Source organism: Entelurus aequoreus, linkage group LG23 (genome assembly GCF_033978785.1).
Source record: "Entelurus aequoreus isolate RoL-2023_Sb linkage group LG23, RoL_Eaeq_v1.1, whole genome shotgun sequence".
In the NCBI taxonomy this organism is placed as follows: domain Eukaryota; kingdom Metazoa; phylum Chordata; class Actinopteri; order Syngnathiformes; family Syngnathidae; genus Entelurus; species Entelurus aequoreus.
The window spans coordinates 33,022,767-33,038,893 of record NC_084753.1 but is presented as its reverse complement, the minus strand read 5'-3'; the positions used below and the strand labels follow the sequence as shown (position 1 = coordinate 33,038,893).

Sequence of the window (16,127 nt, the reverse complement as noted above, 5' to 3'; positions counted from 1 at the left end):
ATATATATATATTTTTTTTATATATTTTTTTTTTTTTGATCCAAATTGGCCCTTGAGTCAAAGTATTGCTAAGCCTGGGTTGGGCTAATGTCAACCAAACATTGTCTCACTTTCAATTGGACAAGTGAAGATGAATATATTATGCATATGTACACATGGTGGTATAAAAGACGTCTACACATTGTCACATGCTGCTAAGGAACACACATTGAAGATTCTTCAACACGTTGGTGCAAAGAAGGTAAGCCAGACTGGAACTATTCATGACATATCAATAATATGGCTTATGACTAACTGAGTGTATTTGCAGGCACCCAGATACATGGCACCAGAGGTCACCTTCAACAGAACTGCTGTCATACATCCTTGTTATGAAGTCGATATGTACGATGCACCGTCAAAAACACGTTCCTCCGGGTGTGTGCTTCTGAACATATTTCTTTGCTTATTATCCGTCATCATAATATGTGGAAACCTCCTCATAATCATCACTGTGGTGTATTTCAAGCAGCTCCACACTCCCACTAACTATCTCATTCTCTCTCTGGCAGTGGCCGACTTACTTGTCGGTGTTTTATTGTTCCCTCTCAGCATTGAATTCACCCTCAGTTACTGTGTCTACCAAGAAGAAGTGATTTGCAAAGTGCGGAACAGCATCGACGTGACCCTGAGCACTGCTTCTATTCTACATTTATGCTGTATTTCCATAGATAGGTATCACGCGGTGTGTAAACCTCTGACTTACAGAACCACGCTCACTGTTCAAGCGGTTGCGGTCATGATCCTGCTCAGTTGGACTCTTTCACTTCTCGTCGCCGCCGGTTTTGTGGTGGCGGAATTCAACTATGCAAAGTGTGGGGAAGAATGTTACGTCGATATTTTGATCGCAAATATTGTAGGAGTCATCTGCTCCTTCTACATACCTGTGATCATAATGATATGCATCTATGCAAAGATCTTCCTTGTAGCACAGAACCAGGCTCGCAGCATCCAAAACACCAACTATCCGAGTAGAACACCAGGAGCAAATGTCAGTAAGATGGAGAGAAAGGCCACAAAGACTCTGACTATAGTTATGGGTGTTTTCCTCATCTGCTGGACTCCGTTCTGTATTTATATTTCTGTACAGCTTTTCAACCAGGTACCGATAGCCGTTGGTGAAGGACTTACCTGGCTGGCTCTGTCAAATTCTATGCTCAATCCTTTCATTTATGCTTTCTTTTACAGCTGGTTCCAGTCAGCTTTTAAAATCCTTATATTAGGTAAAGTATTTCAAAGCAATTTTTCTAGAACCAGACTTAACTGACATTAGCATCAAGCATTATAAGGAGGGGTCTGGAAAGTGAGATGTTTGCCTGTCTGTCGTTGTGTTCCCTAATTTGAGTGTACATAAATGAAGGTGTGTGTTGCTGAGCCCGACCTGGACATAATCTGGACTGTACATACATGCTCATTTTGAAAATGTCGTTTTGTTTATAGATTATATGCAATCTGTTGTTGTGTTCCCTAATTTGAGTGTACATAAATGAAGGTGTGTACATTAGCTGCCCGGACATAATCTGGACTGGATCTGGTTTTAAGAACCCTTTAAATCAGTGGTCCCCAACCAACGGGCCCGGTACCGGTCCGCGGCCGCACAGAAAAAAAAAAAAAAATACTTTTTTATTTTTTTTATTTCATTTTTTTAAATTAATTGAACATACAAAACACAATATATACATTATATATCAATATAAATCAATACAGTCTGCAGGGATACAGTCCGTAAGCACACATGATTGTATTTCTTTATGACAAAAAAAATATAAAAAAATACCATAACCCCCCTCCCCCGCCCCCCCCACCCCCCCCCCCTTTCACGACCACCAGTCCGTGGGACAAATTTTCAAGCGTTGACCGGTCCGCAGCTACGAAAAGGTTGGGGACCACTGCTTTAAACAATCTAATTTCATTGACAACCTGGTCTGGTGAAGATAATGTCCTTTATTTGAAAAATAAATAATTAAATAGATAAAAAAAATATTGAACAAAAAAAGAAATTAAAATAAAATAAAAACAGTTACATAGAAACTAGTAATTAATGGAAATTAATCAAAATTAACTGTTAAAGGTTAGTACTATTAGTGGACCAGCAGCACACACAATCCTGTGTGCTTACGGACTGTATCCCTTGCAGACTGTATTGATATATATTGATATATAATGTAGGAACCAGAATATTAATAACAGAAAGAAACAACCCTTTTGTGTGAATGAGTGAGAATGAGTGTAAATGGGGAAGGGAGGGTTTTTGGGTTGGTGCACTTAAGTAAGTGTATCTTGTGTTTTTAATGTTGATTTAATTTTTAAAAAATTAAACAAATTTAAAAGTGAGATGTTTGTATTACAAATAATCAATAGCAATTGAGGAAAACAATCTAAGCTTAGAGATTTTTTTTTTCTTTAGCAGGGAAATTATTTACTGTGCTATCTTGTTGTGTTTCAAATGCTTTAAGGGTTGCCATGTCATAATCGGATAATCGAGTGCTTATTCATTTTGTTTCCACTTCCTTTTTGCTTTCGTTCGCCGCCCTCTCGCTCGTTTAAGTTCTGGTGTGCTTGGCCCGACTACACTGCGTTGTGTTCAGGTTCTGGTGCAGAGGGACATAGAAGGACTTTGTAGGCCAGCTTTATTCCTGCAGCCAAACAACAATGCACTTTTAGTACCTATGGCAGAAGGACGGCTTGACACTGACACCTGCGCACGCACACACCCACAGACACACACACACAGACACACACACACAGACACACACACTCAAACGCAAAAAAAAAAAACAGACCAAACACAAAACATAGCGAAAGGAAGGTAAAAAGGTGTTTCAAGAATAAACAACAAATGGAGTAGGGCAAAGAAAAATATGATTTTTATTTATTTATTTATTCATTCATTCATTTTTTTTTTTTTTTATCTCCTTCATTGATGTGCATTTTTGATCAATAGACAACTTTAGCAACTAAACACATATTTATACACCTATGCTTGAGAAAGAACAGGATGAGGAAAATCTTATATTTCCTGCCCCCTTCAACATAATAAGTAGTCTTACTTAATGGATAGCCCAGATTCGCACGCATACAAACCAAACAGATACATCCAAATATAATGAAAACAAACAAAAAACACAAAAAAAAAAATAAATAAATAAAATAAAATAAGTGCAAAACTTCATGAAGTACCAACCGAACAAAAAAAGGAATATACACCTCAAGGGATGATACAAAACAAATACAAAACCAGACAAAAAATAAGTAAAATAATAAATATAAAGCACAATGTAGACAATTACGGCTGTCCATATGATCTTATTGTTCTGTCTTTATATATATTTTTTCAATTGGAATATATTTCTACAATCTTTTATCTCATTTTAATGGGAATTGCGTAGTTTAACCCCCACCACTGATATACACATTTGTTTTAAAGTTGTCCTTGAATGCTGATGTTGGAAATGACCTTTTCTTCTGCGCTCTTCATTCTCAGAAGTGATGACAAACACTTTTTGTAAATTTGCTGGTAATATTTTACTTTTAGCCTTAAACATAACACATACTGTCTGTAACTTTACTAGCTCCTGTAGTTTCAATAAACCCGAATTAATAAATAGTTAGTGTGTTTTAGATAATCTGCTTTATGAATAATCCTTATAGCTCTTTTCTGTAGTTGATACAATGCCTTTATGTTACTCTTATATGTGTTCCCCCACACTTCCACACAGTTGCTGATACATGGCAATATAAGTGCACAATACAATATACGCATTGCTCTGTAATCTAACACAGTGGTTCTCAAATGGGGGTACGCGTACCCCTGGGGGTACTTGAAGGTATGCCAAGGGGTACGTGAGATTTTTTTTAAATATTCTAAAAATAGCAACAATTCAAAAATCCTTTATAAATATATTTATTGAATAATACTTCAACAAAATATGAATGTAAGTTCATAAACTGAACATCAAATCAAGTAGGCTATTCCATTCATTACAATGCAACACTGCAATATTCAGTGTTGACAGCTAGATTGTTTGTGGACATGTTCCATAAATATTGATGTTAAAGATTTCTTTTTTTGTGAAGAAATGTTTAGAATTAAGTTCATGAATCCAGATGGATCTCTATTACAATCCCCAAAAAGGGCACTTTAAGTTGATGATTACTTCTATGTGTAGAAATCTTTATTTATAATTGAATCACTTGTTTATTTTTCAACAAGTTTTTAGTTATTTTTATATATTTTTTTCCAAATAGTTCAAGAAAGACCACTACAAATGAGCAATATTTTGCACTGTTATACAATTTACTAAATCAGAAACTGATGACATAGTGCTGTATTTTACTTCTTTATCTCTTTTTTTCAACCAAAAATGCTTTGCTCTGATTAAGGGGTACTTGAATTTAAAAAAAATTCACAGGGGGTACATCACTGAAAAAAGGTTGAGAACCACTGATCTAACACATATTTAACCTTATTTAATATAAAAATACTCTTGGACATCTTTTTCCGTACATGTGCAATATGAGGTTTCCATATCATGCAGTATCACTCCTAAAAATCTAAGTTCAGAAACCCTTTCAATATCAATTCCATCTATTGACAGTTTGATCGTTTCCTCCCTTTTCATAAAACTTTGTTTTTTTAAATTTAATGATAATTTATTGACATCAAACCATCTCTTAAGTTCAATCATTTCCTGTTCAATAATGTTTGATAATGCTTTTAAGTCATGTCCCGAACTATAAAAGTTGGTGTCGTCCGCAAATAATACTCGTTTCAATAACTTTGATACCTCACATATGTCATTAATATATCAAATAAACTATTTTGGTGATAAAACCGAACCTTGTGGAATTCCACATTCAATCCTCATTTGTTCAGATGTATTACCCACAAAATCCACAAACTCTTGTCTGTTATCTAAATAACTTCTTAGCCAGTCTAAAACTACTCCTCTCACACCAAATGAATACAACTTGGACAATAATATAGAATGATCTATAGCAGGGGTGTCCAAAGTGCGGGCCGGGGGCCATTTGCGGCCCACAGCTAATTGTTTACCGGCCCGCCACACATTCTGGAAATGCTATTGCAAAAATAAAAAATAAACATTAACTAGAAAAAGTTGCAATGTTGACACAAAGCTGCCATGCAGGCTGTTTTTTTCTTTTGTCTATCTTTATTTTTCTTTTTTTTGCCATTGCTTAAAAAAAATAAAAAATCAATGTTATAATGAATTATTGACCTTCTCAAGGCTCCAATTATTTAAAATATTTCAGTTTTAAAATGTTTTATGTGGCAAATATTGCATATATTGTGTGGTTGCCATACAAAAACATCAACGTTTTCTTTGACAAAAGAGCATAAAACAAACTAAATAATAGTTCAAACGTAAAATTGACAGATATATCTGAAGTCGATCTCGTAACTTAAGTGTTGAAAGTAAAAAAAAACTAATACAAATGTATCACTTTATAAGAGGGGCACCTTTTGGATCCCAAATATATTTATTGGGATTTTATTTATCTTTTCACTGTGATTACTCAAAAATAATAATGAATTAATATCAATGGTGTCTTGCATTATTGATGTTTTTAAGGCTCTAATTACTTCACATCAAACATTGCTTTCTGAGGGTTTTGGGCAGTGGGGGAAATACTGCATATTTCAGTTTTATTATAAAAAACAAAGTTGTCTTGACAGAAAAGGCATAAAATCTTTTTGGTTTTTTTAATTTTATATCAACCTGAAGTTGATATACTGTAGAGATTTACTGTAAGCGTTAAATTTTAAAAAATAATAATAATTTGACTTGTTTTTAACATTTTAATGACTTACACCCTTTATGGTCCCCGGGAGCCCTAAAGGTAAAAAAAAAACAAAATCCATATATTTTGTTATGATTTGAAAATGAAAACTATCAAAATGGCCCCCGCAGGCTTTAATTTTTCCGTATGCGGCCCTCAGTAGAAAAAGTTTGGACACCCCTGATCTATAGTGTCAAATGCTTTTTTAAGATCGATAAACACCCCTATAGTGTATTTCTTATTATCAGTTGCTGTTTGGGACAGTGCACATTAATCAACACTTGAATAAAGAGTGTAAATGCGCCGGACTTAGCATAAATGCTCATTTTCAGCCGTAGTCCCAAGGCAGGTTTTTAAAATAACACAGTGAGACACATAAGACTTTAAAACCACGATGACAGAAATAAGAACTAAATGAATAAGACATTATAAAACAGACAATTACACAATTACAGGATGTGGAAGGAGGTGTGGTCAGTGCGCCTGCAGGAGCAAAGGTCACCGCCTCTGTCTATGGTGCTGAGGACGAGCACCATCGAATGGGGGCGGGGCATGTGCTGACGGCGAGACACAGCTGACAGTGAGCGGCCGAGAGCAGAGGGGGAGAGAGGATACGGACGTGACTGAAAAGTCACGTTCTGCGGGAGAAAGACTTTGATAAAACCTATGTGCATTAAACACTTTGTTAAAAACCGCACGCTTGGCTCTTGTGCCGTGTCTACAGTGGATCTGCTAGGAAGCAACTTCCACACAGGATAATAGACCAGGACAGACAATCCCCTCACAGCTTCAAATACGCTGGCCAGAGGCCCACTGGAACGGGCTGGAGTCTGGAAACAGTGTTCAATGTTTTAAAGGCCTACTGAAATGAATTTTCGACCCTCATTTTCCGAGGTGGTTTAAAATACAATTCCGTGATCCACAATAGAAAAAGGAGAGAGTGTGGAATCCAATGAGCCAGCTTGTACCTAAGTTACGGTCAAAGCGAAAAAAGATATGTCTTGCACTGCATCTAGTCCTTCACTCTAAGGTTCCTCATCCACGAATCTTTCATCCTCGCTCAAATTAATGGGGTAATCGTCGCTATTTATTTTGTTTCTATATGGCGTTAAGCACGATGCTATCACGTTAGCTCCGTAGCTAAAGTGTTTCATCGATGTATTGTCGTGGAGATAAAAGTCACTGTGAATGTCCATTTCGCGTTCTCGACTCTCATTTTCAAGAGGATATAGTATCCGAGGTGGTTTAAAATACAAATCCGTGATCCACAATAGAAAAAGGAGAGAGTGTGGAATCCAATGAGCCAGCTTGTACCTAAGTTACGGTCAAAGCGAAAAAAGATAAGTCTTGCACTGCATCTAGTCCTTCACTCTAACGTTCCTCATCCACAAATCTTTCATCCTCGCTCAAATTAATGGGGTAATCGTCGCTTTCTCGGTCCGAATCTCTCTCGCTGCTGGTGTAAACAATAGGAAAATATGAGCAGTCCTTCCCCCGGTGTCGTCATGCTACTTCCGGTAGGGGCAAGGCTTTTTTTTATCAGATACCAAAAGTTGCGATTTTTATCATCGTTGTTCTCTACTAAATCCTTTCAGCAAAAATATGGCAATATCGTGAAATTATCAAGTATGACACATAGAATGGATCTACTATCCCCGTTTAAATAAATAAATAAAAATTCAGTAGGCCTTTAATCACGATTAAATACTTTGTTTGACAGCCCTAGTATATATGTACATATATATATATATATATTATTATTATTTTTTTATTTATTTATTTTTTTTTTCTTTTGATCCAAATTGGCCCTTGAGTCAAAGTATTGCTAAGCCTGGGTTGGGCTAATGTCAACCAAACATTGTCTCACTTTCAATTGGACAAGTGAAGATGAATACAAGAAAGTTTGATCATATTACGCCTATACTGGCTCACTTGCACTGGCTTCCTGTGCACTTAAGATGCGACTTTAAGGTTTTACTACTTACGTATAAAATATTACACGGTTTAGCTCCAGCCTATCTCGCCGATTGTATTGTACCATATGTCCCGACAAGAAATCTGCGTTCAAAGAACTCCGGCTTATTAGTGATTCCCAGAGCCAAAAAAAAGTCTTCGGGCTCCAGTACTCTGGAATGCCCTCCCGGTAACAGTTAGAGATGCTACCTCAGTAGAAGCATTTAAGTCCCATCTTAAAACTCATTTGTATAATCTAGCCTTTAAATAGACCCCCCCTTTTTTAGACCAGTTGATCTGCCGTTTCTTTTCTTCTCTCCTCTTCTCCCCTGTCCCTTGCGAGGGGGAGTTGCATAGGTCCGGTGGCCATGGATGAAGTGCTGGCTGTCCAGAGCCGGGACCCCGGGTGGACCACTAGCCTGTGCATCGGTTGGGGACATCTCTGCGCTGCTGACCCGTCTCCGCTCGGGATGGTTTCCTGTTGGCCCCGCTGTGGACTGGACTCCCGCTGATGTGTTGGATCCACTGTGGACTGGACTTTCACAATGTTATGTCAGACCCACTCGACATCCGTTGCTTTCGGTCTCCCCTAGAGGGGGGGGGGTTACCCACATATGCGGTCCTCTCCAAGGTTTCTCATAGTCATTCGCCGACGTCCCACTGGGGTGAGTTTTTCCTTGCCCGTATGTGGGCTCTGTACCGAGGATGTCGTTGTGGCTTGTACAGCCCTTTGAGACACTTGTGATTTAGGGCTATATAAATAAACATTGATTGATTGATTGATGAATATATTATGCATATGTACACATGGTGGTATAAAAGACGTCTACACATTGTCACATGCTTCTAAGGAACACACATTGAAGATTCTTCAGCACGTTCGTGCAAAGAAGGTAAGCCAGACTGGAACTATTCATGACATATCAATAATATGGCTTATGACTAACTGAGTGTATTTGCAGGCACCCAGATACATGGCACCAGAGGTCACCTTCAACAGAACTGCTGTCATACATCCTTGTTATGAAGTCGATATGTACGATGCACCGTCAAAAACACGTTCCTCCGGGTGTGTGCTTCTGAACATATTTCTTTGCTTATTATCCGTCATCATAATATGTGGAAACCTCCTCATAATCATCACTGTGGTGTATTTCAAGCAGCTCCACACTCCCACTAACTATCTCATTCTCTCTCTGGCAGTGGCCGACTTACTTGTCGGTGTTTTATTGTTCCCTCTCAGCATTGAATTCACCCTCAGTTACTGTGTCTACCAAGAAGAAGTGATTTGCAAAGTGCGGAACAGCATCGACGTGACCCTGAGCACTGCTTCTATTCTACATTTATGCTGTATTTCCATAGATAGGTATCACGCGGTGTGTAAACCTCTGACTTACAGAACCACGCTCACTGTTCAAGCGGTTGCGGTCATGATCCTGCTCAGTTGGACTCTTTCACTTCTCGTCGCCGCCGGTTTTGTGGTGGCGGAATTCAACTATGCAAAGTGTGGGGAAGAATGTTACGTCGATATTTTGATCGCAAATATTGTAGGAGTCATCTGCTCCTTCTACATACCTGTGATCATAATGATATGCATCTATGCAAAGATCTTCCTTGTAGCACAGAACCAGGCTCGCAGCATCCAAAACACCAACTATCCGAGTAGAACACCAGGAGCAAATGTCAGTAAGATGGAGAGAAAGGCCACAAAGACTCTGACTATAGTTATGGGTGTTTTCCTCATCTGCTGGACTCCGTTCTTTATTTATTTTTCTGTACAGCTTTTCAACCAGGTACCGATAGCCGTTGGTGAAGGACTTACCTGGCTGGCTCTGTCAAATTCTATGCTCAATCCTTTCATTTATGCTTTCTTTTACAGCTGGTTCCAGTCAGCTTTTAAAATCCTTATATTAGGTAAAGTATTTCAAAGCAATTTTTCTAGAACCAGACTTAACTGACATTAGCATCAAGCATTATAAGGAGGGATCTGGAAAGTGAGATGTTTGCCTGTCTGTCGTTGTGTTCCCTAATTTGAGTGTACATAAATGAAGGTGTGTGTTGCTGAGCCCGACCTGGACATAATCTGGACTGTACATACATGCTCATTTGGAAAATGCCATTTTGTTTATAGATTATATGCAATCTGTTGTTGTGTTCCCTAATTTGAGTGTACATAAATGAAGGTGTGTACATTAGCTGCCTGGACATAATCTGGACTGGACCTGGTTTCAAGAACCCTTTAAACCAGTGGTCCCCAACCACCGGGCCGCAGCCCGGTACCGATCCGTGGACCGATTGGTACCAGGCCGCGGCCGCACAAATTTTTTTTTTTAATTAAACAACATAAAAAACACAATATATACATTATATATCAATATAAATCAATACAGTCTGCAGGGATACAGTCCATAAGCACACATGATTGTATTTCTTTACGACAAAAAAGTAAAAAAATAAATAAAAAATACCATACCGTCCGTGGGACAATTTTTCAAGCGTTGGCAGCGCTTGAAACTACGGAACCGAATTCCGTAGTTTAACCCCCACCACTGATATACACATTTGTTTTAAAGTTGTCCTTGAATACTGATGTTGGAAATGACCTTTTCTTCTACGCTCTTCATTCTCAGAAGTGATGACAAACATTTTTTGTAAATTGGCTGGTAATGTTTTACTTTTAGCCTTAAACATAACACATAATGTCTGTAATTTTACTAGCTCCTGCAGTTTCAATAAACCAGAATTAATAAATAATATGTTGCTGTGTTTTAGATCATCTGCTTTATGAATAATCCGTATAGCTCTTTTCTGTAGTTGATACAATGCCTTTATGTTACTCTTGTTTGTGTTCCCCCACACTTCCACACAGTAGCTGATACATGGCAATATAAGTGCACAATACAATATACGCATTGCCCTGTAATCTAACACATATTTTACCCTATTTAATATAAAAATACTCTTGGACATCTTTTTCCGTACATGTGCAATATGAGATTTCCATGTCAGACCGTCATCCAGTATCACTCCTAAAAATCTAAGTTCATAAACCCTTTCAACATCAATTCCATCTATTGACAGTTTGATCGTTTCCTCCCTTTTCCTCTTACAAAAAAATCATAAAATTTTGTTTTTTTACATTTGATGATAATTTTTGACATCAAACCATCTCTTAAGTTCAATCATTTCCTGTTCAATAATGTTTGAGAATGCTTTTAAGTCATGTGCCGAACTATAAAAGTTGGTGTCGTCCGCAAATAATACTCATTTCAATAACTTTGATACCTCACATATGTCATTAATACATAAAATAAACTATTTTGGTGCTAAAACCGAACCTTGTGGAATTCCACATTCAATCCTCATTTGTTCAGATGTATTACCCACAAAATCCACAAACTCTTGTCTGTTATCTAAATCAGTGGTCCCCAAAAAATAAAATAAAAAAAGTATTAAATCAACATAAAAAAACACAATATATACATTATATATCAATACAGATCAATACAGTCTGCAGGGATACAGTCCGTAAGCACACATGATTGTATTTCTTTATGAAAAAAAAAAAAGTTTTAAATTTTACCCCAGTTTTCATCATCATTGTTCAAATATTGTAACGTCTGTCGAGACGCTTTGAGGACATGAATTCCATCCATCACTTTACTGAGCAAAACTCTTTATTGTCGGCTATAAACACATCACTAAAACATTAGTAAACAAAAATGATATCTAGCAAAAGTGGTCATTTTCTGCAGTACAAACCAGACCAAAAGCAACTTTGTTATATCAACAGCAGCCGCTCGCTCTTTCTCACTTGCGCCAACACATGCACATATGGCACTTAGCCAGTGATGCGTTTACAGCCACACAAAAAGTCGGACAACTCCAACACCACACATAAAGTGTCATTCCAGGTCGTTACACTATGATTTACCAATCAAATGTGTGCTTATTCTAGTGTCATTTATTAGGAATCTTAATTTATAAATATTAATCATGAAATGCTGTCAGTATATTAAATAAATACTAATAAAAATATATTTTTTTTACAAACAGGAAGTTGCAGGAATGTACACATGATCCCCTGCTTACATCTCATTGTGCAACATGTGAATGTTTTAATGGGAACTAAATGCAATGTCTGAAAGGGGTACAAATTATTTCCAAAGCAGGACCTCCACCCAGACAAACAATACAAGTACACAGTTTATGAAAAACAATATTTGTTGTTATTGTCATTATAAGTGGGCCTAAACACTTATATTAGAAATGGAAATGACTGCTGTCATTTGATTATAATAATAAGAGAATGTTGTCTGTCTATCTGTGTTGGCCCTGCGATGAGGTGGGGACTTGTCCAGGGTGTACCCCGCCTTCCGCCCAAATGCAGCTGAGATAGGCTCCAGCACCACCCGTGATCCCCGAAAGGGACAAGCGGTAGAAAATGGATGGATGGATGGAGATTGAACTTGTTATTTAGTCAGGTTTGGGACAGGTGTGCTGCTGGTGTAGCCACAGTGTGCACGTGTGATGTTGTTCACGTGGGCTCCACTGAATGCTCAGGGACTTTTTGCCTTTGCTCGCACACATGAAAAATTAGAGGGAACATTGGTCAAGATAAGTACAAAAAAAAAGAAAAGGAAATGCTTAAATTATCAATAAACAAAACATGTGGAAAAGTTCAAATAGAGCGATCATAGACACAGGAATAAATATTTAAATACTGTAACAAAAATCTGGTGAAATTGTAATGTTTAAAAATAATGTCTAAGAAATAAATATACGGGAGAAAGAGCTGTCTTAGCTAAACAAGATAAACAAATAAATTAACTGCTGGTCCTAAAATACTCCAAAAGTTAGAGACCAAGCTCAAAAACTTTACTCTAAATATACTAAGACTGCTATTATCAGCCATTAGTTGTGTGACACCACAGGTGCAAGATGTCTCCTCCAAGACCCCAGACAAACAAGTGCCACCTCCGGTCTCCCCGGGAGACTGGGTCCTGAGGAAATAACAGCAGGTGGTGCTAATCACGCTGGACCCGCTAGCACAATCCACTGTAATCCAACATTTTGCAGACAGACAAAAAAAAACGGTTATAAAAGTGACTGTGGAGCAAAATTCACAGAGAAGTTACACCAAAGCATATCTAATATATTATCTAAGTCAGTGTTTTTCAACCACTGTGCCGCGGCACACTAGTGTGCCATGAGATACCGTCTGGTGTGCCGTGGGAGATTATCTATTTTCACCTATTTGGGTTAAAAAAAAATTTTGCAAACCAGTAATTATAGTCTGCAAATGATGTGTTGTTGTTGAGTGCCGGTGCTGTCTAGAGCTAGGCAGAGTAACCGTGTAATACTCTTCCATATCAGTAGGTGGCAGCCGGTAGCTAATTGCTTTGTGGATGTCGGAAACAGCAGGAGGCAGGGTGCAGGTAAAAAGGTGTCTAATGCTTAAACCAAAAATAAACAAAAGGTGAGTGCCCCTAAGAAAAGGCAGTGAAACATAGGGGAACGAAACTGGCTACAAAGTAAACAAAAACAGAATGCTGGACGACAGCAAAGACTTACTGTGGAGCAAAGACGGCGTCCACAAAGTACATCCGAACATGACATGACAATCAACAATGTCCACACAAAGAAGGATAAAAACAACTGAAATATTCTTGATTGCTAAAACAAAGTAGATGCTGGGAAATAACGCTCAAAGGAAGACATGAAACTGCTACAGGAAAATACCAAAAAAAAGGGAAAAAGCCAACAAAACAGGAGCGCAAGATAAGAACTAAAACACTACACACGGGGAAACAGCAACAAAAACTCCAAATAAGTCAGGGGGTGATGTGACAGGTGGTGACAGTACACCTACTTTGAGACAAGAGCTGTAGTGATGCATGCTTGATTATGGTTTAAAGTCCATCCATCCATTTTCTACCGCTTGTCCCTTTCGGGGTCGCTGGAGCCTATGTCAGCTGAATTCGGGCGGTATGGTTTAAAGTCGTATACAACAATTGCGACAACGACTTTTTACTGTCAACTCAGTTTCGTTTTGTAATGATTTCTGCTGGTGGTGTGCCTCCGCATTTCTGCTGGTGGTGTGCCTCCGCATTTCTGCTGGTGGTGTGCCTCCGCATTTCTGCTGGTGGTGTGCCTCCGCATTTTTTCAACGCAAAAAAATGTGCCTTGGCTCAAAAAAGGTTGAAAAACACTGATCTAAGTTACGTTAAAGTTAAGTTAAAGTACCAATGATTGTCAGACACACTAGGTGTGGTGAAATTTGTCCTCTGCATTTGACCCATCACCCTTGATCACCCCCTGGGAGGTGAGGAGAGCAGTGAGCAGCAGCGGTGGCCGCGCCCAGGAATCATTTTTGGTGATTTAAGCCCCAATTTCAACCCTTGATGCTGAGTGCCAACCAGGGAGGTAATGGCTCCCATTTTTATAGTCTTTGGTATGACTTGGCCGGGGTTTGAACTCACAACCTACTGATCTCAGGGCGGACACTCTAACCACTAGGCCACTGAGTAGGCCAAGTGGTTCTAGACCACAAGGAATTGTTTTAAATGTAGATTAAAAATAATCCTAAATCACTTTTTGTGAGGATCTGTCACGTTCACGTCGGGTTGTGTTTTCCTGGGTTGGTGTTTATGTTGCGAACCCCAAAATGAACGAAACAGGTGATCGACACGCAGGTAAGAGGATTTTAATATATTTAAACAGAGAAAGAAGCAGTCGTGCATGTAAACGGTCCAAAACATAAATCAACCCTCGAGCCCTGAGGAACAGGGCAGGCATAAATAGCAGCCTGCTGATTAACACCAGGTGTGGCCCGGCTGCCAATCAGCAGCAGGTGAAGGGAAACAGCGCTCAGGGAGACAAGCAGGAAATTGAACCCAAATAAGAGCCCTGAGAGGAAATAAACACCAACCCAGGAAAACACAACCCGGCGTGAATGTGACAGATCGTCACACTTTTGAACAAAATGACGTTTGTTACCACACTCCAGGATTGAAAATTGGCACCATTTAGAGCCAGTTTCTCCACCTCGAATATCAAACATGCTTAGACTCTTTAGACCAGGGGTGTCCAAAGTGCGGCCCGCAGCTAATTGTTTACCGGCCCGCCACACATTCTGGAAATACTATTGTAAAAATAAAAAAAGAACATTAAAAAAAGTGGAATGAGGTGAAATCTAACGAGAAAAAGTTGCAATGTTGACACAAAAGCTGCCATGCAGGCTGTTTTTTTTTTTTCTTTTGTCTTTTTTAATTTTTCTTTTTTTTGCCGTTGCTCAAAAAAAAAAAAATAATGACAAAAAATCCATGTTATAATGAATTATTATCAGGGCTCCAATTACTTCAAATATTTCACTTTAAAATGTTTTACGTGGTAAATATTGCATATATTGTGTAGTAGCCATATAAAAACATCAAAGTTTTCTTTGACAAAAGCGCATAAAACAAACAAAATAACAGTTCCAGCATAAAATGGACAGATATATCTGAAGTTGATCTCGTAACTTAATTGTTGAAAGTAAAAGAAAAACCTAATAAAAATGTATCACTTTATGAGTGGGGCACCTTTTGGATCCCAAATATATTTAGTGATTTTTTATTTATCTTTTCACTGTGATTACTCAAAAATATGAACAAATTAAAATCAATGGTGTCCTGCATTATTGATCTTTTAGGGCTCTATTACTAAATACTGCATATTTCAGTTTTACTATAAAAAAAACTAAGTTGTTTTTGACAGAAAAGCCATAAAACATTTTGTATTACTTCATATCAACTTGAAGTCGATATAGAGATTTACTGTAAGCGTTAAATAATTTGAAAAAAATAATAATCTGACTTATTTTTAACATTTTAATGACTGAGACCCTTTATGGTCCCCGGGACCCCTAAAGGTAAAATAAATAAAAAATGCATATATTTTGATAATGGTTTGAAAATGAAAAATATCAAAATGGCCCCCACATGCTTTAAAGGCCTACTGAAATGAAATGTTTTTATTTAAACGGGGATAGCAGATCCATTCTATGTGTCATACTTGATCATTTCGCGATATTGCCATATTTTTGCTGAAAGGATTTAGTATAGAACAACGACGATAAAGATCGCAACTTTTGGTATCTGATAAAAAAAAGCCTTGCCCCTACCGGAAGTAGCGTGATGTAGTCAATTGAAAGGCTCCTCACATTTTCCTATTGTTTTCAATGCAGCTAGAGCGATTCGGACCGAGAAAGCGACGATTACCCCATTAATTTGAGCGAGGATGAAAGATTTGTGGATGAGGAACGTTAGAGTGAAGGACTAGAGTGCAGTGCA

General features: G+C 38.0%; 2 protein-coding genes across 2 annotated transcripts; both read left to right on the top strand.

Moving 5' to 3' along the window:
* Positions 1-322: 322 nt before the first annotated feature.
* Positions 323-1,306, top strand: LOC133640728 (trace amine-associated receptor 1-like). The gene has a single exon (XM_062034297.1). It carries the CDS (start codon positions 323-325, stop codon positions 1,304-1,306), a length of 984 nt encoding a protein of 327 aa, XP_061890281.1.
* Positions 1,307-8,768: 7,462 nt separating this feature from the next.
* Positions 8,769-9,752, top strand: LOC133640543 (trace amine-associated receptor 1-like). Its single transcript, XM_062034020.1, has one exon. It carries the CDS (start codon positions 8,769-8,771, stop codon positions 9,750-9,752), a length of 984 nt encoding a protein of 327 aa, XP_061890004.1.
* The last annotated feature ends 6,375 nt before the right edge of the window (positions 9,753-16,127 follow it).

Coding starts and splice junctions, on each gene's coding strand:
- LOC133640728 (XM_062034297.1), top strand. CDS start 323: ATGGCACCAGAGGTCACCTTCAACAGAACTGCTGTCATACATCCTTGT.
- LOC133640543 (XM_062034020.1), top strand. CDS start 8,769: ATGGCACCAGAGGTCACCTTCAACAGAACTGCTGTCATACATCCTTGT.